The following is a 24,932-nucleotide window of genomic DNA, read 5'->3' on the forward strand; positions in this document are numbered from 1 at the left end:
ATAAGAAATAGGTCAACATTATTTGCATGGGTCTCTAAAATCAATCACCTTGCAAATGACATACCTTTAACATTCCATCCCGTTCCCATTTGAAGAGGCCACAGTTACTGAAACAGAAAAGATAGGATTTACTCAGCAGTGAGGTTATGGGACCACACAGATAAAGGAAATGGTGCTCTCTGCACTTGGGGGAAGAGCTCCCCTATTTAAGCAGAAGCTGATCAAGGTGACATTCATATTACAGGCTATGCTTTATTGCTACTAAAAATACACATTCTGATGATTTGAGAAGTGCACTTCAACTCTGTAATAAGCTAGATACTTCAGAGAAGGAATTCCAATGGGAGGGTAACAGGGCTGTGCACACCGCAGGTAATGCATGCAAGCATGGTTTCTATTTTTTTTTTAATTTTTTGAGGGGGAGGGAAATAATTAATTAATTTTTAGAGGAGGTACTGGGTACTGAACCCAGGACCGTGTGCATGCTAGGCATGCACTCTACCACTTGAGCTATACCCTCTCCCACAAGCACGGTTTTTATTGATGGTCGCTGGGGTGACCCTTGGATTGAGGAAGCTTGCCTACAGCCATGTGTAGCCCACGGCTTGCCCCTTTCTCCTTCTTTGGAACTGAAAGGTTGTAATAAGAAAGGATTACTCTTCCTTCTAGTTTGGACAATCCTTCCCCCTTTTCAGTAGTGAGAACAGGGAAGTCTATGATATCCTGATTTTCCACTTAAAGGTCAATATCAAATTTGGTGTTAAACCAACACAACAGGAAGGAAATCTTCTCGTAACCCAAAGATTTCACTTTCTTATTAGTCAAAGAGCCTAGAGGCTCTTATTCCCATAGGTGAGCCCAACCCTGAGAAAGCACGGGGATACTATGGGGAAAGCTTATTTTCTACAAAGTTTACTCTGGGGAAGAGAGAGGGAAACAGAAAAGAAATACAGTGACGTCCTGAGAATCTGTCTCCCAGCACTGCTGGGTCTGAGACGGTCTGGGGCCAGGGGGCTGCCCCACCAGCTGCATCCTTCCTCCCTCTCTGGCTTAGACGCCATTCCTGCCCGAGCGTCAGCGCCAATGACCTTAGGCTCCGAGCCTCTCCCCGGCTAGAGACCAGTTCAACATCTATGGAGAGAACTCTCGCAGCCTCCTACCAGACCAGTGATGATACTATGCACAACTCACTGTCGGGGCCAGTAGCTGTCCAGCCTGCCATGCCCATTTGTGTATTACCTACCAACCGCAAAGCTGAGTAGCTGTGAAACAGACCAAGGGCCTGCTAGGCCTAATGTATCTACTCTCTGGTTTTATACAGAAAAAGTGCCCACTTCTGCTCTAGAGCAAGAATTGCTGAGAGAAACCAGGGGAGGCAGATGTTCTTGACAAAATAATAGTGCCACCTGGAGACTGAAAGGCATCGTGCTCTTCCATTTGAGTTGTTCTTACCGCTTGTCCTCAAGGAACATATTTCTCTGCTCTCAAATGTTTTACATAAGCTCTTGCTGTTGGAAGCCAGGTATCAATATACAAATGGCTACTTAAAACAATTCTCATCTGGACTGTGAAAAAGTTCACAAGCCAGCTCCTGATCAGGTGGTGAACTAGCATGGGGCCGTGTCCCCCCACCCCCACCTCAAACTGTCTCTGGAGAACTTGAAGTGAGGGTGAAGTTTGGGCTCCTGGAAATAAATAACAACCACAATGAAATGAGCAAACAAAAAGGTAGTGAGAATGTTCTGCTGAGACCTTCTTGGGAAGACTAAGGGTGATTTTGAAATTGCCTCAAATTCCAAATTCAATTTCCAAATTCCAAATTCAACACCGTACAAATTATGTCCTTCAAGAATAATGCAATGAAGTTAGAAATTAATAACAAAAAAAAAAAAAAAAGAAAAAAGAAAAAGTTATTCCTATATATCTGAAAATTGAAACAATATTACTAATTCTTGGGTGAAAAAGGAAATCATCCAGTATGTTAAAAAATGTTTTTTTTAAGTAAAAGTAGATTTATTTATAGAGACGTACACTCCAAAGACAGCGCAGGCCATCTCAGAAGGCAAGAGAAAGGATAAGAGGTGTGGGGTTGGGTGTTCAGATTAAAGAAAAAGTAGATACACACTCCATAGACAGAGCGCAGGCCATCTCAGAAGGTGAAAGGAGTAAGAGACCCAGGATGTTAAAGAATACTTTTAACTACGTCAAATTTTGCAGCCTGAGTATAAGCTTTAAACTCCTTTATTCTGAAGAAGTACAGAAAGGTAGAAAGCAAACCCAAAGAAATGAGAAGGGCAGAAAGATAAAGGCAGAAATCAATAAAACATGAAGAAAATCAATAAACACTTAGAAAACCAAAAGATGGTTTTCTGAAAAGGTTAACGGAATCAAGAGATTTCTGTCAAGGTTGATCTTGAAAAAGAAAAGAAAAAAAAAAACAGAACAAAATATAGTAAATACCCATTAATAAAAATTAGCAACTAATAGACTGAAAAAAAGTATACTAGGGACAACTAAATGTTAATAAATTTGACAAACTAAATGAAATGGATTCCTAGAAAAATATAAAATGCTGAAACTGGCAGAAGAGAGACCATGAAATCGATTATCAAAGCCACCTCCCCCCTCAAAAACAGGGCCTAAATAATTTTATGGCTGAGATTCATTAAACTTTCAAGAAATAATTGCTATTTAATATAAATTATTTCAGAAAGCTGCCTGATTCATTTTATAAGGCTCATATATTTTGGTTCCAAAACCAGGTTAAGTCTATACAAGAAAAAAAGGTCAAATTTACTTATGAAGATAGGTAAAAAATTCACATATAAAATATTAGCTAACTGACTATACCAGTGTACTAATATTAAAAAATCATGAAGAGAAGTAGGGTTAACCAAGGAATAAAAGAAAAGTTCGATTTAGGAAAATTTAACAATGGAATGCACCACGATGATAAAGGAAAATAAAATCACACAGTGAAGAACAGATACCTAACAATGATGACAGTGAGTGAGGAAGGGGACAGAGAAACACAAAAATGAAGAGGGTGCTGGATGGACCAGTGACTGTTCTACAAACTGCGGTGTGATCGTCCACCCCGAACTCCACAGGTACTGTTCAGTGTGTTCTACGTGAACCGTGCCCCCTGAGTAGTCAAACCAGCAGCTCTGCCTCTATCTGAAATCCCCCTCAAAGTAAAAGCAAAAAGTCCCTTAAAACACACATACTCACATATTTAAAAAACGTGAATAACCCCTTACAGTGGAGGAAAAAAACTCCCTATGCGAGCCCTCCACACACACACACACGTCACCAACCCACCCTACCCAGGCTCCGTTATTTTATTCAACAAACATTTCTGATAACTACTGTGCATTGGGCACAATATTAAGCGAGTACTGGGGACACTGCCGTGAAAGACGCAGGGTCCCCCACCTCCAGGAGTGCTCAGGGATGTCCAGGAGCTGCAAGGGGCACAGAACAAGGTTGACCCTCCCTGGGTGGAGGATGCCCAGAGTCCCCAGGGAAAAGCCATCACACAGGAATGGGGAAAATGTTCAAGGGGGTGGATGGGACCAAGAACCCTGGCGATTCTCATACCTGCAGTGCTTCTGGGGGAGCCTGTCCAGGGAGATACTTCTGTTTCCACAGGGACACTTGAAAAACCTCTTCACCCCGTCATGCCAGTGGTAGTTGTGCTGCTCACTGACGCAGGTCTCCAAGGGCTTGAAGTGGGTGTACGCACACTGCATGAAACCAAAGGAATGCACACGTCTGGTCAACAGCTCTGAGGGACAGCAGCACTATTTACAGCAGACAGGACATGGAAGCAACCTAAATGTCCATTGACAGATGATGGGATAAAGAAGCTGTGGTATATATGCATAATGGAACACTCCTCAGCCATTAAAAAAAGAATTAAAAAATGCCATTTGCAGCAACATCGATGAACGTGGAGATCGTCATTCTAAGTGAAGTAAGCCAGAAAGAGAAAGACAAATACCATAGATAACACTCATACCTGGAATCTTAAAAAAAAAGACACAAATGAACTTACTTACAAAACAGAAACAGACTCACAGACATAGAAAACAAACTTATGATTACCAAGGGAGAATGAGGGTGGGGAGGGATAAATTGGGAGTTTGAGATTTACAGATACTAACTACTATATGTAAAATGGATAAACAACACATTTCTTCTGTACTGCACTGGGAACTGTATTCAGTATCCTGTAGTAACCTATAATGAAAAAGAATGTATGTACGTATATGGATGATTGAAACATTAAGCTGTACACCAGAAATTGACACAACACTGTAAATTGACTAGGCTTCAATAAAAATAAACAAATAAACAAAAACAAAACAACAAAACAGAGCGCTGAAGGGGAAACGGGCCAGCTGCTGCGAGGCAGTCTGTTCCTGAGGACTTCTGTCCTCTCCTCGCCACCAGCAGCCACCAGCGGAGCTCCCCTCTCATCCCCCAGCTGCACTGATCTGTGTGACCCTTTGACGTTCCTCCTCCTGATACCACTTTTCCTCACATCTCCAGCCTGGCCAGGTGTGAGATACACAGCCACCTTTCGTGGCATCAAGACGATGGCTAGGGCCAAGGGAGAAAAGGACTGGGAGCCTCCGCCCAGCTGTGGCCGGTCTGTGCTGCACTCATTCTCGTCTCTGGTTGCAAGGCCGCAGACCCTAGGCGTGGGGTCTGTGTAGAGAGGACTATCAGCTGCTCTTTCATTTTTCTCTTGTAAGGCCTCCGAAAAGGATAGACGCTTATTACTACTCCTGTTTCATAAACAGCAAAACCAAGACAGACATTAATAATTCACTTTTAATGTTGATCTTCAAAAGGATTGAAAAGAACAAGAAATGGTGGGAGAAAGTTGAAGCAGGGCCAGGACAGTGTGGTGTAATTTCTGGTAATCACACTGCGTCTGGAAGAACAACTCTTGGCCTTGGCAACCTCAAAGAGGGCAGAGCAGAGTGGTGTACCACCTGGGGTAGGCAGAATAATCCCCTGAAGTCAGGCACACCCTAGTCCCTGGAACTGTAAGTATGCTATGCTACACGGCAAAAGGAATTCAGGTTGCAGATGGAATTAAGGTCGCTAATCAGTTGATTTTAAGATTGAGAAATTATCCCTGATAGTCCAGGTGGGCCCAGTGGAGTCACAAGGGTCCTCAAGAGTGGAAGTGGGACACGGGGGAGGAGGTCAAAGCAATGCGATGAGAGGATTCAACCAGCCGTTGCTGGCTCTGAAGATGGAGGAAGGGGCCACAAGCCAAGGGATGCATGTGAGCTTGAGAAGCTGGGAAAGGCAAGGACACGGATTCTCCCCTAGAGCTTCGACACACCATACTGACACCTGGATTTTACCCCAGTGAGACTCAGACTTCTGACCGACAGAACTGTAAGATAAATTTGTGCTGTTCTAAGCCACCCAGTTGGTGGTATTTGTCACAGCAGCAACAGGAAACAAACACACCAGCTCCGTGCCAGTACAGCCATGTTGGCAGAGTAGAAGCTGTCCTCTGAGGTAAATGCTTTCCTGATGCTCCAGGGTCCCCACTTTCTCAAGGAAGCAGCTGGTTCAGGGCCACCCCCATCACGTAAACAGAATCTAAGGTTCTCAAAGTAAAGATAGAGAAAACTGTACCTGGTAAGCTAAGCCTCTCCTTCCTCTTACAGGTGCCCACGAGGCCAATTAGCCATGTAGGTGTATTTAGAAGATATGAAGGAGTAGAGCTCAGCAAACATTTTTTTTTTTATTACTGTTGAGGAATAGAGGATTTTGAATTTTCTAACAGACTCAGCGAAAAATTCTGCAGAGACAATAATACAATTTACACTCTGCCTTGAGAGTCCATCTTGTAGGTGAGGCCCTGAGTAGAAGGGGACAACAGTAGCTGATCACGACCTCTGATCAAATCAAGTTGTTCAACCGAGGTCCCAGGGACTGGGGACCACGGGCTGAGGATGGGATAAAACTTGAGAAGAGCTAAGAATACTTGGACCCAGTGGTCCAAGGGGAAGAGGCTCATCTGCAGAACTGGGACCTGTGGTCAAATGGGGAGCATCTCACTACAAATGCTGCCATCGGAGCTCGGTGGCCGGGTCACGGGAAGCCAGGTCCTGGGCTGTGGCAGGCTGTTTAGTTTCCAGCCTAATTAAATGACCTGGACAGGATGCCAGTCACAAGACGTGCCCCCCAATGCCACAGAGGCTCCATGTCCTGCTGAGTCATGAGCCCCAGACAGGCCGCGGTGGGAGCCGTCCCCTGCACTCACCGTCTTGCATGTCACTACCCGACATTTCACCTCCCGGATGCTTCTCATCTTTTCTTCCATTTGTTCTTTCTTCACCAGGGGCTCAAAATACTGTTCCTGCAGCTCAGCCTCGGCCTGGAAGGATAAGACATCCAGAAGACCTTGGACCAAATCTGATATATACTCAGGCAGCTGTTTAATAACAGTCAAATCAGAACCAAAGAGACAATCTAAGTGTACAAGGACACTTGATTGTGGCTCATCGAACTGCAACTCAAAAGATGTAAGCAGAAACAAGCCCTTAACAAGCAAAAAGAAGATATGAAAGGGTTTGGTGATTTGTAAAACGCTAAATACAAATTTAAACTACTAACGTGATTAAGAATGTCATCAGGTCAAGTGTGCACTGGAAGGGGATCACTTCAACTGTGCCAGTGCAGACTCGGCTGTGGGAGGTGCCGGACGCCTCCCCAGTGATGATACCGACCATTCGGTAATGTTCTCCAGACCAAGTACCTGGCAGGCGCCATCCCTGCTTGTCTGAACAACAGGAAGAAAGTGTGAGGGCAGAGACATATTCACAGCAGGACGTGGTCCCAGCTCTGGAGCCAGCACAGCTGGACAAGGCAGGGAGCACGAGGCCCTTAGTGGCCGCAAGAGCCAAGGAGCTCAGCTCTACAGTCTTTCAGGGTCTGCTTGAGCACCTCTCTTGATTGAGTCCCAAGTCCAGTAGAAAGATATAACATAAAACTGCCTCATCAGTCACTTGTTAATGAAAAGAAGGGCAGATCATTCAGAGTACTGGCACTAAATGGAGGACATTTTGAAAATTTCCGGGAGCGCTTTTTTTGTTACTCCAGTCACTGCTACCGTCACTACTGGCAGGGACCAGGGATGCTACACCTTCTGCAGTGCATGGAACAGGCCCTCATGTATCACAGAATTGTTCTGCATGTTCTACACGGGCATCCATGTGGATGAAAAACCTGACATAACCCTGGAACCTAACAGCTTTATATACAACCTACAACACTCATGCATCATTTTAATATACATGGACTATTCCAAAGGTGCAACCAGACAACTCCTGTGGATGTTGAGGGACAACTGTGCTTTGATGTCTTCAAAAGTTTCCTAGGACTATTCACTGTTTAAAAAAATAAATTACATTGTCAAAGAAATAGGTCCATGGTATTAAGTTATCAAGAAAACGCATCTATTGAGTCCTCATCTCTAGCTGTCTGGTAAATCCACTTATACACGCGTGCAAGTCCACGCCTCTGACCACTTCGTTATTTCTTCAAGGGCAGTTGTGCCCATGTATTTTACATAATGAAATACATATTTTTTTTATCATAAACATTTTCCCCTTTCCCTCTTTGTATTATAGCTAGGCTTATATTGATATTTTTGAAATTACTAGGTAGGTAATTTATAATATCCACAAATTTAGTTTCAGAATAATAAGGGAACAATACAAAATACTTATTATTAAAAAGGGGCATTGTGAATGCTGGGTTGATTAATTATTGATTTAGAGCATTTAAAGTACAATATAAAAATGTATGAATGCAAAAATCCTTTCCCCTACTGCAAGGCAGAAAACAGTAGGTTGTGGAGAGCCATTTAGACATAACTTCACAGTCATAATTACATGTAAACATTTTAAAAATAAGTTAACTACTGAAAATTGAAACATAGTTGACTTCATAGTATATTAGTTTCAAGTGTATAGTATAGTAATTCAATATTTTTACAGACTATACACCACATAAAGTTATTTAAGAGCATTGACTAAAATATTTTATAATACTGAAGTCAACTTAAATAATGTTGAACGATATCCTTCAGTGCAACAAAGGCAAAGCTAAACTCTATTAGCAATATTTCTATTCTTCAAAACAAACTCAAACTGACCAAGCTACGTCTTGGTCGAGGTAACAGGAACAGACTCTGGTCCCACGACAAAGCACCTGAGTCTGAGGAAGTCCCCGTCACCTCTGACCCCCTGGGCTCTTTCTTACCTCTTTTAGGATCCCCGTGTGCCTCGATTTCGCTTTTAGAATTGTCTGGAATTCCTCTGATTCCAGGTAGGCAAGCTGTTCTCTCCTCTTCTTTCTGGCAGGCTCCAGTCCACCCTCATCTAGAGCAGAAAGAGAAGGCCTGAGCCTTTCCAGAGGAACGTCAGGGAGCCGGCAAGCCTCGCTGTCTCAGCTGCCCCACTCTCTCTGCCTCAGCTGCCCCACTCTCTCTGCCTTTGCCCACGAGGCCCTTCAAACTGAACTGACCCCACTTGGACCAGCAAAGGAAGGCTCTTAAAAGAAACGAGCTGAGAAGTACAAACTAGAATATGGGGTGTGTGTACCCGCACACGCGCGAGCGTGTGTGTCTGGCAGATTTGATCTCTAGATTAGAATCTCTTTTTCACCTAAAAACAGGAGCCAATTATGGTCTAACAACAACAAAGAAATTCCTACTTACAAACTGATGTTCAAATGACACTGCCATCCCAGTACTTCCATTAAAAAAGTAAATAAATAAGTCTAATTACCTCCCCCTCCAAACAAACAAAAAAAAAAAACAAAAAAACCCCAGTCAGCTTCAGTTTTAAAAATAAAAATTGGACAATTTAAAACAAAGAAATTCTACTTCTTTCAAAGCAAATCTTTATAGTGATACATATGTACAAAGATCCAATGAGTAATCTCAAGTTTTCACATTATGCGGAATTTCAGTTTAACTTAATGTGACTATAAAAAAAAAAATCAGTTTCAGCTGCAGAAATTCTACTCAGGTACTGTCCATAGAGGTAAACTGAAGTAAAACACTGGCTTTTGATGTCAGGGAGGCTGGTTATGTCTTAGAACGTTTCCTCCGTGAGTGATGTCTCTTTCCCATCACCAAGTCTGAAACTCCCAGTACCTTGAGGAGAAAGTATGCTGCTCATTTCTGCACGTTCCTTCACTTCCAGGACATCCTGTGGTTTCTTTAGTTTCTTCTTAATGCTATTTGGGTCTGTTTTTTGAAGCATCTGGCCCTTTGCCCTTAATTTTGTTATAGCAGCTAACTAGAAAAAATGAAAAGCGAGGGAGATAAAAATCTAAAAGATGAGACAGACAGACATCTGGAGCTTTGCACCCCTTTCCAGTGATTAACCAGTGAATTCTGGCTGTTCTCAAACATAAATTAGCAAAGTATACCTTCATTTAACTTAGCGTTACTAACACAATTATTAAAGTTTAAGAGAATGGAAGATAGGCCTCTAAGTTACTGAACCAAGTCTCACTATATTTAAACATCAATAGTTAGTTTAACATCAGCTAGTCTGTAGGCTTTCAGACCCCCAGAGGAACAACATAAACATTGTGGAAGTGTGTTTCAGGACGGACAGCATTAGGGCAGAGTTCCAGCTCTGCCACTAACTAGTTTATAGCCTGACTTAACTGTTCAGCCTCGGTTTCTACCTTTACAAAATGGGAATGGCAGAGCACTAACCTACCTTTTAGGATTGTGGCTGTAAGGATAAAATGAGGTAAAGCACGTACTGCACACAGCACGTACACAAATGCCACAGGCACAGAGTAACAGTATATACACGTGTCATCGCTATTATTATCACTGCAGGGGCGGCTTTAGTTTGCAGCTAGCCTCCGCCCTTCATGCGCTTCCAGCTGCTAACTGGGACAAAGAGGAGACAGGCTCAAGGCAAGGACTCAGGGTGACTCAGGGGGTTCTGACCACCCCCAACTCCCACTTCAATCAGAGCAACTTAGCTTCCATCTGTCTACAGAATAGGTTTCTGTGTCAGATTCCTTTTAGAGAAAGATTCTTTAAACCACTATTTGACAATTCAATGGCCTCAACAATTCCAAGCACGTTTCCCCCTAAGACTGGTGTCTCCAGCTGTAAAACAGTATCTTCTAGGTTACCTGCTGCAGTCTGACAGCAAACAGTCCGAAGACAATGGCTAATTTTCTTGGATTAAATTAATGGCACTAAATTGACACCCATTATCATCTCAAATTCCTCTGACTCTAATTATCATGATCAATAAATAGGTATGAGGTGTCAGTCTTTCCTGGTCACAAGTATGTAAAATTTGAAACTCCAGCCACGTCTCACAGAATGATAATTCAGGTGGTGAAGAAACTAGATGCCAGCTACCTTTTTGGCTTCTGCTAATGCACTCAGTTTCGGTCTTGGTGGCGGTGACTCATCAAAAAAGAGGACGTCGTCTCCTTCTGAGATGCCTCTTGCAAGCTTGGGCGTCTGTGTGGCTGGGGCTCCTTCCATCCTGGGGAACTCAGCTCCCACTGGGGGAGACTGCAAAGGGGGCTGCAGAGAGGAGGAAGGCGCAGCCAGGCTCTTCACCTCACTCGAGCTTTGGAGAAATCTTTAAGGAAAACAGGCAGTCACAAACTACGTGAGCACAAAACATACAGACTGGGAGACTGCAGGCAGGCCACCAGCTGATAAGTAAAATGATTTTCCCTCCTTGGTTACTAATTCTGATTAGCACACGGTAAAAACAATACTAGCCTCATTAACTCTTCAGTTAATTAATTATCTCACCAGTTTAGAACTGATTACTATTTGTCTTGACTGGCTTTCCAGTGGGTGCTGCCGAAGGAGCGTAGCCCTGAGGCAAGCTGCAGACTACGCTCCCAGCCCTCTAGTTAGAGCTGGATCCTTCAGGAACTCACTGAATCGCTCTGTATTTTGTTTACTCTACTGAGAAGAGGTATGCAATGCATTTGGAAGTCCTAACACAAAGGTGCTATAATTCACACGGTGACTGTTTTATATATGGTTTTCAAGGGCTACTTAAAAACAACAAACATCAGGAATCATCCAGCCCAAAGCCCTCAAAAGAGATGAAGTCCCCACTGCTCGTAAGTGACAGGCTCAGGACTGGTACCAGGTAACCCCGGGCCAGTATTCTTTTCGTGACCACACACCCACTCCTGGAAGCTCCAGGATGAGTTTGCAAACTGTCTATCAGATCCTGCCCAGAGATATGTTTTGTTTGGCCAGCAAATTCTGAAAAACTTCAAACTGTAATGCCTGGAAACTGACAGGTGCTCTTTACTTCCTACAAGGTCCACAGCTCCATGTATATTTTTATGTCCATACCTATATATTCTGTCCTTCAGCACCCAGAGTTGGGACAGCTAATGGCTCAACATTGGAGAACAGGGAGGTGTGACTTCTCTCTGGCTTTCAGTTACATTAGTCATAAGACAAGGATAAAAACACCTGGTAGATTACGGGAAGGACCAAACGAGACACGTATGCTGTGTAAAACATGGTGTTCAGTGCACGCTGGGTGCTGTAAACAGTAGTTCTTATTACTATTCAGACAACCTAAAGCCAAGAGTCTTTGATTTGTTTACCTTCCACACCCATTTCCACTTGATTTTGCCTCTAAAAAGACTCTCCATGTTCAGTGCCTCATTTTCATTGCTGACCTGAACAAATGCAAAATCTACACATTGGCTTAGCCTGTAACTAAAAACCTACCTGGGGCAAAACTGAGAAACGGATGCCAAAGAGGTTAACATCTACTTTCCCTGTTCACAAACTCCTTACACACCACTCCTTCCTCTTTTCCACAGTGCTGTTAATTACTGCAGACTGTGGCCCTTGGTCTCAGGATGCACAAGTCAGAAATACATCACTTTAAGTGCCATCTATTTAGGTTATGTTAAAATTATCTTTTAAAGACTTTCAAAGTTAAGAAGTAGTCAACCACCCCAAATCCAAAGCTACATTTTTGAAATCTATTAAGACATTCTCAGGATTCCTGAGATGAATTATCTAAACAAGGAATATTAACTCTATTACTCCCACCGTTTCTGTATGTCTTCTGATTTCTTTTTCCGCATCTCTAGCATACGCTGCTTCTGTTGCTTCAAGAGGGCTGATGCTGAGATAGACTGGAAAGCAGGTTTCAGGCTCCCCATGGTCCCTAAAACACAAGCCACAGGCTGAGGGGGTTCTGTGAGGCTGCGGGAACCCAGGTGTGGACACCAGGGCAGGGACAGGCTGACTCTACCTGATGGCGTGGCTTTGGCTAAATGATGTTTCAAGTTTCTGGCTCCACAAGTAGGCAAGTCCATCAGTTCCCTGAATTCCTCAGAGCATGACAAGCTCTTCTGGGGTATTCCTGGAATATGCAAACATCAGCTTTAGAGGACTCAAAATTCAGACTATTTTATGTCGCGTGACATCACTTTTTAAACTCTGCTTTTGTAACTTGGTCCTTTGTAAATGAAGAAGATGAAATAACAAGTGAAAAGAGAATCCTTAACCTCTAACATCAGACCAGTAGGACTGCAAGGGTAAGACACATTTATCTTATTTTGAATACTGACTAGAATACCAGTATTTGTGGGGTCCATTCATACCCTATTTCTGGAATATGCACTATGGGTCCATGCTAGACCTTGACCACTTATCAACAGAGCCCCAAGGACAGGGTGGAGGTGGCACTCTCTGACCTAGACCTGCTTCAGCGAAAGGTAACTGATGAGTTTGACTAAGAACTGACATTACTGATTCTAGTGCTGGACACTAAGAATTAGACCCAGATACAAGAAGACATTTTAAAAAGCATACCAAGCAAAGACACAGCTAAGATTAATATGCTGTTTTTTCTTAAGACGCTGCCAACCAAGCTTGGTTCCTTCAGCTCAGGCCACATCATTCACTAAGCATAACTTACAGTAGGAATTAACCATTTTCAGTCCTGACTACATATTTAAGCCAGAGAAAGAAACATAGTATCGAGAAACTAGTTACCTAGTTTTTGTCGAGTTTCCTGAAGGATCAAGTCTGTGCCCTTAACCACCAGATTAGTCAAAGTGGTTTGAATCTTCTTTTTAGGCGCGACAGCAGCTGCACTGAAATGACAAGAGTCACCCCCTCAAAAAAGGAAAATCACCGAACTTCAGTGCTCCAGGAGGTAACGAAGGTGCAGAAGTAGTCATTTATTACAAACTGTTGAGGTTTCTCAAAGCGCACCAAGTATGCAGACTTCCATAATAACGTGGCCCCGCAGCATTCGTGGTGCGTGGATTGTCAGAGGTGTAAAACAACAGGCAGCCCACACCTCTGCCTGAAGACCATTCCAGGACAGCAAGTTGGCAAAAGAGAGAAAAAATATGCCAATACTTCGATCAAATAGTCTGGGATTTACCTAAGATCTATGCAAAAATTCAGAATATTAATGTAAGTTTTGTTTGTACTGTTAAAAGTTGGAAATACTATTGTTTATTCATGAGGAATTAGAGCCATGTAAAAGAAGACAATGTAGCCATGAAAAATAAAGCTGTAAGTGAATCTTCCAAAAAAAAGAAAACCTCATCTTATGTGGGGAAAAAAGAACGTTGCAAAGTATAGGTATAATTTGATCTCATTTTATATTATTAAAAATATCCACATACGGGAATAAAAACCTAGAATCATATATACCAACAGTTATCTAGGTGGTGGGATTACAGATGGTTTTCACTGTCTACTTTTGGCTAAACTGTACATGCATTAAAAAAAAAAACATATGTGCATTGCTTTTTGCAATTTGCAAAAAAATACAGAAATTATTTTAAATCTTAAAAATGTGCTTGATATTACAAAGCACAGAGGAAGTGAGAAGGAGTCCTCTAGCCCAATTTCTGCTGGATTGAGAACAAAATCTATGTTTTGTTTTTGACCCAAGTGTAGCTCCCCTGAGCCAGGTCCCATGTGTCACATCCTCAGATGTGCTTTCTAGAGTCTGGTGACAAGGCCATCGATCACCTACTGCAGGGACTCTATGGAGAGGCTGAGGTCCCCTGAGGAGAGGCCATGGATACTGGCCTCAGAAGCATCCCAGTCCCCTGTGAGGCTTCCTAAATTAAATGTGGGTTCCAAGAGATGAGCAACCTCAGCCTAACGGTCATGAGGAAAATGATTTCAAGGATGTCAACACTATGATTAACACTCTCTAATGGCCACTCAGCCCTGACAAAGTTGCACTATTCATGTCAGAAGCCAAAGAGGAAGCATGGGCTCCCTGTTAAAGACCACCGTGACCTGACTCAGAATCTCCGCCTCCTCAGTGTTTTCCTCTCTACCGGGGAATGGAAGACGCCCTCATGCACCTTGTTCCAGGCAGAGTGCTAAGAAAGATAAAACCCACTGAAGTCTTCCAGGCCTGGGACAGAAATGTACAACCGCTGGGTTTATCTTTAAAAAACAAGCAAGACCCTCATCCCCAAAGCAGCCCTGAGAATGTCTCACATTGAGGCTGCATAAGAGGCTGAAGACACGCCTCCGTAGTAAAAACCATCCTGACACAGCCGTTCCTTCAGACTGATGCCTTTGCGGGCGAACTTCTTTGGAATTCGGCCTCCGGAGAAGGTGGACTGCAGGTCGGCTCGCCTGGCGCTCAGCTTCTTGTACTGGGCCTGGATGTGATACTGACAGTACTCACAGTCGTTCTGGAAAAAGGAGGAATGGCTGCATCAGGGTTGGTGCAATGTGCTGGGGACAAAGTTAACAGATACCGCTCCTTTCTCCCAGCCTCACAGAGAGCTATTCTGCGAGCAGAACCCTCCCTGCTGACTTCAGAGACCATTCTCAACGCATAGCTATGCAGCGACTAAGGGAAAAAAGTTCTTCCCTAAACTCCTCTTAACACATACTTTGGGTTAAAGAAAAAGTGGTATCATTCACTGCCTTTGCTCTCTTTCTACAGTGGAAATACAATCAGCTCTAGGATAAACCTTGAAAATGTTACGCTAAGCGAAAGAAGTCAGACACAAAAGGTCCCATGTGGTATGACTCCTTTTATAGCAAATATCCAGAGCAGACAATTCCACAAAGACAGAAAGCAGATCAGAGGTCACCAGGGAAGTGGTTACTTAGTCGGTGTGGGGAGTTCCTATGGGGTGACAAAAAGGTTTTGAAACTACAAGAAGCTGGTGGTTGCACAACAAAGTGAATACACTAAATATTACTGGTATGTACTTTTCAAAATGGTTAATTATATGCAATGTGAATTTTACCTCAGTAAAAGTTAAAAAAGAAAACCAGTTTCTAGTAAGGTTGTCTGTTTCTATGGTTGACTCTTGGACAAATGCTAACCCTCAGTGAAAAGGAACAAAGAGAAACTACGTAGTATTGGTCTATCAGGTGACCCTCAGAAATGGTGACTAGGGAACTTTAATGGTCTAGCGCTTATATGGAGATCTGTCAAGTATTTCATCCTGAGACCTCTTTTTCCAACTCTCTCTCTCCTTCCTATTTCCTGCTCACTAGTTCATCTGTTAGACAGGAATGAGGAAAATAAAGAGATGAAACCAACACCTGTCATTTAATCCTTCCTAAGAGCTCTAAGAAGTACCACTTCACAATCACTAGGATGGCTGTAATCAAAGACAGACAATGACAAGTGTTGGCCAGAATGTAGAGAAACTGGAACCCTCAAATACTGCTGCGGAGAATGTGAAAGTCATTTTGGTGGTTCCTCAAAAGCCTAAACATAACAGATAACACAAGACCCAACAATTCCACCCCAGGTATATGCCAGAGGGAACTGAAAATGGACACCCACACAAAAACCTGTACATGAACGTTTACAGCATTATTCCTAACAGTCAAATGTGAAAACAACCCAATTCACTGTGCATCAGCCAATGAATGGATAAGCAGAATGTGGTTTATCCACACAATGAAATATTATTCAACCATAAAAAGGAACAAAGTGCTGATAAATGCTCTGTAGCAAGGATATAGCATAGATGAATCTTAAAAACATGCTAAGTGAAAGAAGCCAGACACAAAAGGCCACGTATTATGCAATTCCATTGTATGAAATGTCCAGAACAGGCAAATCTACAGAGACAGAAAGTAGATTAGTGGTTACCAGGACCGGAGGGGAGAAGGCAATGGGGAAATAACTGCTAGTGGGTATGAGTTTTGTTTTTTTGAAGGGTATTGAAAATGTTCCGGTTCGCCGCTTCTCCCACTGGCCCAACGAGCTGCAGCTGCTCCGGCACCGCTGCAGAGAACAAGGCCGGCCCTGTGGGGACAGCATGGGGGCCTGGGGCTGAAGCCGTGGCAAGGGGCATGGGACCTGTGGTGGCGCGGGCCGGGGAGCCGGCCGAGCTGTGCAGGGTGGCTCCAGTGTCGGTGGACGGCGCAGCGCCCCCAGAGGGTGCCATGTCTAATGGGGTTTACGTGCTGCCAAGCACGGCCAACCGAGACGTGAAGCTGGTGGTACCCAGCATGCCTCTGGTGGGCTTCCTGATGCAGCTGGAGCATTACACGCCAATGATTCCCAATGCAGTGACTGGTTACTACCTGAACCATGCTGGCTTTGAGGCCTCAGACCCATGCATAATTCAGCTCATCTCCCTAGCTGCCCAGGAATTCACCTCAGATACTGCCAACGATGCCCTACAGCCCTGCAAAATGAAGGGCACAGCCTCTGGCAGCTCCCAAAGCAAGAGCAAGGACCGTAAGAACGCTAACCACGGAGGACCTGACCCCTGCCCTCAGCGAGTATGCCATCAATGTGAATAAGCCTACTTCATCTCAGCCACCCAACCTAAATGGACTTGTCTGTCCCGTTGTCTCCACACCAGCCTGTTTTCATAATAAACTTATTGGGGAAAAAAAAAAAAAAGAAAAGAAAATGTTCTGAAATTATATAATGGTGATGGTTGTACAACTCCGAATAAATTAAAAATTACTAAGTTGTGCATTTTTTTTTGGTGAATTGTGCACAAGTCACAAGAGTGAATTGTCTGGTGTATGAATTCTACCTCAATAAACTTATTTATTTTTTAGAAAAGAATTTCTAAGAAAAGGTATAATAGAGCTAAATACTGACTAAAAGAAGGCTTCAGTGTATTTCATCATTAGTGTTTGATCTCTGGCACTAGAAAGAATTGAGGGCAAATTACAATTGTCCTTCTTATACCGCCTAGTCAACTGGCAATAAAAGACCTTTCCTAAGAGGTTAAATCCTTCCCCTGCCCTCAGCTTTGTAAACTGGTCATTACACACACTCAATGTTCTCACTTTGATGCTTCCTGTTATGTGGGAAACTCAGTTCCAAACAGGTCATTACAGCTAAAGTACCTATAATTTATTCCTATTAGTTTCTTTCTTTAGCAAAAACCACCCCAAGAAGGCTGAAACCAACCAAATTCACGATCTGTGTACATGGTTCTCCATTCTTCTTCTTTGCTTTACAGGTTCCCAGGTCAAGAGCTTCCCCCATAATTAAGATCTTTTGAGGATGATCAATAGATAAGCACACCTGGAGAAAAGAGGCAGAGAGTTAAAAGCAGACAAAGGCATGGCCTTTCATGAGCAAGAATGGATGTAACAACAGTTAGCCTGAGTTAAGCAGGCTTTTTATCCATCTTATCAGTGCACAGGAATTTGAAGCCAGTGCTCTGTAAGATAGCTGTAGACATGGGAGGTGGAGATGACACACTTAGTTCTCCACCCCTGTCCATTCCCTCCTGCGTCTTTGCTCTTAGAATCCAAATGCCCACCCTCAGGTGATGGATCCTGATCTGTTTTCCCATCAGTCTTTACAGCTAGTAATGGTCACATGACCACACTCTGGCCAATGAGACTCAAGCAGGAGGCAGCTGGGAAGGCTGCTTTCTTGACAAAAGCAGAGTGAGGAGGCTGGCCTCCTTCCTGCCTTGGATGGAGATGTGATGGCTAGCACTCCAAAGGTATCTCGTGACCAAGAGGAAAAGGCTGAGACTCACAGACACTGGCCCTGGCATCACTACACTGCCTATTTCTGGATTTTTTTTACTATCTAAGAAAAAAAACCTCAGTGTTTAACATTAAAAAGAAACTTCAGTGAAGTTTTTCTGTTACTTGCAGCCAAACACATTTCTAACCAACAGATGAAGATTTGTTTCCATTCTCACTCCTCCTGAGGTAAATAATCTGTCAACAGAAGCAGTAGCTTCTTGCTGCGCCCAGTGGAGAACTTGTCTGTTTCTATTCACACTGCATCTAGCTTTGTAATTTACTAGAGCATCAGTAAGTAGTACCCTAACTCTAATGCTGCCTGAAACGGTGAAAATTCACAGGTTGCAGCTATGGTGGTACTGACAAATGGAGCAAAGTTCTCTCAACTATAAAACCTCGCCTTCCCAGTGCCGCCATGCAAATTTACAAGATCTAAGGAGATTTGAGCCCAAGAGTTGAAAAAACTCCAGGAACCTTGGAATGAACTTGAGGAGATATAATGAAAAAAGTTGTTACAAAATACTCTAGAGTAGCAAACAACTCAGAATACTGGCAGGTGAGGGATAAACAAGCAAACAAACAAAAAGTTTAATGGAGATAATATAAAAGCTTGACTTACTACCTGGAGGTAGACCAATAAAAATATTTCTGATCAGCTAAGTTATAAAGACCAAAAAAATTAAAAAAAATAAAAAACTGTGGAAAGAGTATTACCTCTTCTGAACCATCCTTGGGCTTCATGGGGTTCGCGTTGAGCAGCCCTACGACCGTACCCTGCTCAGTCTTCCAGAGCTGTTTGTGAACCTCCCCAAACAAGAACAGCGACACGTACCGCGTCAGGTCACGAAGATCATTCAGTCGCCAGATGCTGAATGTTTTCCCCTGGAGCAAATATTTATTCTTGTTTTTAATAAATTTTGAACAATGGGTTAAACTGTCTCCATTTACGGTTCAAGTTTTCTACTGTGAAAGATGTAAGTATAACCCACCCTGAATATGTAGTCATCAGAATGCCTGTTAATTATAAATTAAGGGGCAAATTTGATACTGGCGTCTCTAATTCTTGGATCTAAATAGTCCAGGGGACAGCAATGCTCTTCTGATTTCACACCCAAGTACACATACACACATGGACACACAATGTTAAAAGAACAAGGGAAGTGTGGCACTCCCATTTAAGAACTGATATAAATTTAGTAAATCTATTATTTATCACCAATTAATTATGTTATTAATATTAATAAGGAGGTTTCAGCTCAATGCTTCTAAATTTTTTCTTCGAAGAAAAAAGCATCATTTAAAGAAAACCAGTTGTGTTTAACTGTAAAGTTTTGGAAGTATTAAGAAATATGTGAAGAAATGCAACTCAAAATGCTGGCCACTTACGAACAACTTCTATGTTTACAGATTTTTTTTTTTTAAAACAAAATAATTCAAACAATACTGAATCAAGCTATTTCACAGAGGCATCCCAGAGTGGGTACGGTTATAGGTTACGGTAAGTTATTGTGTAGACTCAGTATTATGATTATTCTTTCGTGGATTTGCACAATCTATGGACAAGTTCAGATAAATTCCACACCTATTATTTCCATGTCATTATAGCCAGTGGTAGTGCAGTTAAGAACCTGAGTGAAAACCAGACCTGTTCACATTTACTGAGACAGAATAGGGCTAGAACGGGATTCAGAATCTGAAACTCAACCTTTGGTGTCAGAACTCACAAAAAATCTGAGGTTGGCCACGATCTAAATTAGAGAATAAAATCAGTTTTGAGCATGATTAATTGCAGTATTTTAGAGAGAGACTTTTGAGATCAAAAGCCAGTTCCTTCATCTTATAGATAAGGAAATGGAGGTCCTTAAAGAAAGATTAAGGGTTACCCTAAGGCCACAAAATAATGTTCCTGTTATGCCTCAGTCAACTGCAATTTTAAAACCTGTTAGATCTTTTGTAATATCTATCAAATAAAATATGCCATCCTGTACTGGGACAGGTCAGCAATTCTGGAACTTATGCGATTGACATCTTATGTCTAGAAAGGCTCTCCAAAGGATCTGTGGACCTGGTGTCTTTGAGGACCTGCTCCTCCCCCACAAGAGGGATTACAGCGTCCCAGGGGCAACCACACACGTCACCAAACAACAAGTGAACTGAGTAAGAATGATGTGGACAACGAAAAGCCCAAGAGGCCTGTGCAACCAGGTCTTCTTTAAGCAGGGCCTTCCTTACATAGCCTTCCCTTGGGTACCCAGTGATGGTGTGGCAACTTGGGAACTTACTAGCAATTATTTCCAAATGAAATACCAATGGGCGCTGGGTAACAAAACAAGAACCTGAGTCCCCACTGCCAATTTGTGAAGAAGCAGCTGAGAAATTAATAAAACGGCTTACACTGTTAGAACTCTGGGGAGTGATTTTCTTCAGTATAACGCCAAATGTCACCCAGTCTATTTCTTCTAGTTTCTCACTTGCCATCTTTTCCTTGAGCTGAGATAGTCTGATCAGTTTCCGGCCAGTCATGTTCTTGTTCATTTCTGTGGAGGATACTCGAGGCTTCCTAGGTCAAGAATCCAGCAATTAACAGATTATTATCCTAATAATGGATTACCTGGCATTGGAGTAGATTGGTTAGAAGAGGTGTTATGGACAGAAGTCTCTAAAATACCTGTTTTCAGGGAGGCTTAGTTATGCAGTATGGACAAGGAGCACCTTTTTACAGCAGATAAAAATAAGATAATTTTTAAAGATACGTTTGCTTTTCCTTGGATCTAGAACTAGGCTTTACGCAGACAATAAAGACCACAAATTCTTTAGCTTCTTCTGAATTCTAATATAAAGTTACAATATCCTTTTAAAAAATCTCTTGACTTTAATACAAAATTATGAATTGCTATAAGTAGATAAGATATTTCAATTCCATCAACTCTGCAAGAATTTCAAAGGTTCTAATTATATCTTTTTAAAGCCATGTTTTCACATAATAAGTAAAAGCTTTGAATCCAGCTTTAATTAATATATTCTTGCTCCTAATGACTGGCCAAAAATTTTTGAGTTTGCAGGTCATTTTCCTCCAGTAGAATATTAATATCTGTTCTATGTTTGACCATATTACATATTCAAGGACAAGAGAGAACAGTCAGGAAAAAACATACTCTTTGACTCTTCCAGAAGTCTTCTGGAGTAGAAAGTCCACGAGCTAACTCTGACCAATGAAGAACATTCAAGAGGAAAACACCAGCATAGGTGGAAAAATCCTTTTCTTTGCCTAATTTCTGTGAGTTAATAAGTTGCTATCAGGAAACGATCCTTAGGAGTATTTTTAGAGTCTGAGGTTCAGGTAGAAGAATTACAGAGACTCAAACAATTCTGCAACCTCCTAAATTTGTAGGCCACTCAGAAGCTTTGGCTGAAGAGTTTCAATTTCGTCTACTTCCGGGCAACTCACATGAGCAGCACATTCACATCAGCAACATCTGTCATTATCCGCACGGACTTTCAACTGGGAAATGGCTGGGGCAGGCAGTGTCATCTCAGGAGAGACATGTTTACCTTGAAAAAGAGCCCTGAAGCCCCCTCAGTGAGCTTGTACTGTATTCCATCCCTCAGGCTCTGCCTCAAATGTAATTAGGATACTGAACATTTTTTCCAATTTTGAAGAGTACAAAGTCTTTACAATAAACTTCTACTGCATGTTGGCAGTCACATGTTCTCCCCTGCTTAATAATACACCATATAAGAGCTTAGCAGTTTTAGTTTAGATTGACAAGGTTCAGGTGTTCTAGAGAGGTTGCTCTTGGCTACTTAGATGGATGGTACTAAAGGCAACTCAGTTTCAGAGTCAGGATTAATGCTGTGTAGTAACCATGGAGACACAATGCAGGAGTGATGCAAAGCACAAAAGACGTAAAAGTCCAGGCTGTTCCCTGACCTACTCCTGTGAATTCTCCATGTAACAGATGCGAAGAATATAAACTGGCCTTAAATTTATCAGAAAGAGAAAGAGCACAGCTATTTCTCTTAACATCAATTACAAGATACTACCATCCTGGTTAAACTGTATATAACTTTAGGTTTTTAAAAATAATCTCTATCACTGTTTCTTTTTTTTTTTCCTATCACTGTTTCTGTCAGTTTCTGATTAAATATAATATTTATTCAATTCCTTTTTATGAAAACATATCTGCTATTCATCGTATAAACAAGAAAAAAGTCTTCCTTAGACATTTCATATGCAAATGTACTGAGTCAAACCCAGTGCCAACAGCCAAGTTCTGTCAAGTTCACAAGCTGGCGGTCTTAGGCGGATCTGCGGCACACACACTGTATCTGGAAGGCTCGCTCTCTGGGAGGAGAAGAGGCATCTCGTGAGGCATGTGAACAGAGTGAGTGGGCTTTTACAGCTACTGACCTGAGTCTAAGCCCAGAGAAGGCTTCCACAGACACTGTCTGAGCCATTTCCACAGAGGTCCTGGGAGTCCCTGCGCTCTGATCTCTCGTCATCCCACTAGGCTTGTTTCCAGGAGTCGTTCGGAGTGGTTGGGAGGGCACACTTGTCAACTTTGAAGATGAGCTTTTGGGCTCTAAAAAATCAATTAAAAAGTTAAGTTCCACACTGATAACTACACTTTTTATGGAATTATTTTTTTAATCAACACAGGCAATAACCAATCTTAAAAGAACAAAGGAAGCTCATAGGATCACTTCTGACTACCCTCAAATGTCTGCAGCGTAGTCCAAAAGAACTTTCTGCAATATGGAAATGTTTTATAGCAGTGCTGTGCAACGTGGTGGCCACCAGCCACTTGTGGACATTGGTCACTTGAAACTGACTAGTGTTTCTAAGGAAATAAGTGTCTTAATTTAATTAAATTAAACAGCCACATGTGTCTAGTGTCTTGCTGTATCAGTGCTGCCCTAGAACACTGCTCCTCTGTGCAATGACATTTATTGTGTGTTCACCCTACACGGAGCACCACGGTAGATGTCACAAGGGAGTAAGAGCCCCGCTTTAGAAATCAGTAATTAATGGACATTTTTGCACAGATCAAATTCTCCCTGGAAAAAAATCTAAAGTTAGCTCTGCTTTCTTTTCTTGTTTTTTTTTTTTTCTTTTCTTATTTCATTTCAATCTGTTCCATATTATTTGTGGGGTGGGGAGAAATCAGAGGGGACCAGGGTTATTCTACTGATGTGGTTACTTTTCATACTTTAGAAGCATTTGATAATGCTTCTGAAGGTTAGAAAGCTGGGATATCCTCCTTAAGAAAATATCACTCTCTCTTGAGTAAGATTGCTGTTTACCCTCAAAGTGACTATGGATCACTGCTCCCAAGCTAGGTACCAGGGCAACCCAAGAACTTCAGAGTCTCTGGAAACCATATCCCTGCATTGTCCTTTCAAAACCAAACTTTGGACACTGCTTAATGAAACACCATAGTAATATTAAAGGTGCTAAGGGGATGGACACTATTCATAAGTGAATACAGGGAATATATAATTTGTTGCCAAAACATATGAACACTCCGAGCTTGCAGCTATTCTGTACTGCTGTGTCAGATGTCATAAGTAGTCAAAAGGGCCTCTTTGAACATGTGTGATCAATAAAATGCTGCTCACTCCAAGCTATATTATCTCCAGACGATTTTGTCTTAGATCTTCCAAAGAATAATCACTTTGGGCAAAAAGACAGTACAACAAAAGCAATACACAGTGCTTACAAATCCTCTTCATTTTATTTTGTGTGTATATATGTGGTTGCTGAAATAGGATTTTATCTGAGTATCATTCTATACTCCTGGCTAAGAAGCCTTTTCTAAAGAATAGACCCTCTGGTTCAAGAGAGGACTCACCCAGTGGTTATACTTACTAGAATTCAAGTCAACTACAGGACTAAAGAGTTAAAAATAATTTAACCAATTAAGTATTTAGTAAATACCTACCCTCTGCCTAAGGATTTTGTAAGCACTATGAGATGCAGAGAAAAGAGTACAAAATACAGCATATGGTTCCCATTTCTAAGAAACTTACTTTTCTCAACATGTAGGTAAGACAGACCGAAACACACATGCACACATGACACTGCCGAAATGTATGTTAAACAGAGCCCAAGCAGTGAGAAGCCAGGGAGGCCTTGAGTACTCCACCTGCTGGTGAAAGCTTCGGTGCCCGGGCCACCTGCCTGGGGTTTGGTGCAGCAAGGACATCGAGCTCCGCAGAAAGGCATGCTGACTCCTGAATTCTCTGAACTTTCTTCTCCTTAAGAGGGGGACGTGGAGCCTTATCTACTTGATTAAAAGTAAAAGAAATTAGTAACGAAAATTGAGAAAGGGGCTCAGCAGCTGTTTTATCAGGAGTTGGATGCAGAAGTAATGAATTATAAATGTATGAATTAGAATTCCTAGAATGAGTCTGATTACCTGGGGATTTACGCAGAAGGGCTGGACTGGCGGGTGGTTTAATTGTCGTTAGCTTTAGCTGTTCTTGTAAGGATTTCATTTGCTCTTGCAACTTCTTTAATTCATCTAGGAAAGAGAAATACACTGATTTATGAACCAGACCAGAGGAAACATTACACATGATGAGAGTGCTGGAACTACTTTTGGTGTCCACCCATTGTTCCCCCAAAGCCTCAAGACCCACAATATAATCCATGCCAAGAACTCGCAATTAACTCGGGCACTTCAAAGTGGTCCCCTCAGAGAAATAAGCATTTTATTTCCAGCAATTAAACCTCTAATACCAAACCTGGTTATAAATTTGTACTATTGACAGATATCATAGACACATATTCATAGCTAACAAGCTTTTAGGAGTCAAGAAATGATTACACATTCCATAAATTATCATAATACAATAAATTCTGGCTCCTGTATTAGAATAAACAGTTGGT

At 42.1% G+C, this 24,932-nt stretch overlaps 1 protein-coding gene and 1 pseudogene across 6 annotated transcripts in view; one reads left to right on the plus strand and one right to left on the minus strand.

The window, feature by feature from the left end:
* MCM10 (minichromosome maintenance 10 replication initiation factor) overlaps positions 1-24,932 on the minus strand; it is a 107,720-nt gene that overhangs the window by 77,754 nt on the left and 5,034 nt on the right. For 5 of the 6 annotated variants that reach the window (XM_074358198.1, XM_074358196.1, XM_074358199.1 and 2 more), the window contains exons 4-19: positions 24,460-24,564; positions 24,187-24,327; positions 22,452-22,623; positions 20,435-20,600; positions 18,755-18,922; positions 17,466-17,582; positions 14,555-14,754; positions 13,076-13,176; positions 12,330-12,440; positions 12,125-12,242; positions 10,439-10,667; positions 9,197-9,341; positions 8,299-8,417; positions 6,296-6,409; positions 3,601-3,746; positions 65-107 (exon numbers count right to left, since the gene is read on the minus strand). In XM_074358198.1, coding sequence (XP_074214299.1) covers positions 65-107; positions 3,601-3,746; positions 6,296-6,409; positions 8,299-8,417; positions 9,197-9,341; positions 10,439-10,667; positions 12,125-12,242; positions 12,330-12,440; positions 13,076-13,176; positions 14,555-14,754; positions 17,466-17,582; positions 18,755-18,922; positions 20,435-20,600; positions 22,452-22,623; positions 24,187-24,327; positions 24,460-24,564 — 2,195 coding nt within the window. The remainder of the gene's footprint in view (positions 1-64; positions 108-3,600; positions 3,747-6,295; positions 6,410-8,298; positions 8,418-9,196; positions 9,342-10,438; positions 10,668-12,124; positions 12,243-12,329; positions 12,441-13,075; positions 13,177-14,554; positions 14,755-17,465; positions 17,583-18,754; positions 18,923-20,434; positions 20,601-22,451; positions 22,624-24,186; positions 24,328-24,459; positions 24,565-24,932) is intronic. The other variant, XM_010959418.3, reaches the window with a different exon arrangement.
* Positions 15,397-17,310, plus strand: LOC105072473 (transcription initiation factor TFIID subunit 10 pseudogene; annotated as a pseudogene).

This window comes from Camelus bactrianus, chromosome 35 (assembly GCF_048773025.1).
Source record: "Camelus bactrianus isolate YW-2024 breed Bactrian camel chromosome 35, ASM4877302v1, whole genome shotgun sequence".
Lineage (NCBI taxonomy): Eukaryota > Metazoa > Chordata > Mammalia > Artiodactyla > Camelidae > Camelus > Camelus bactrianus.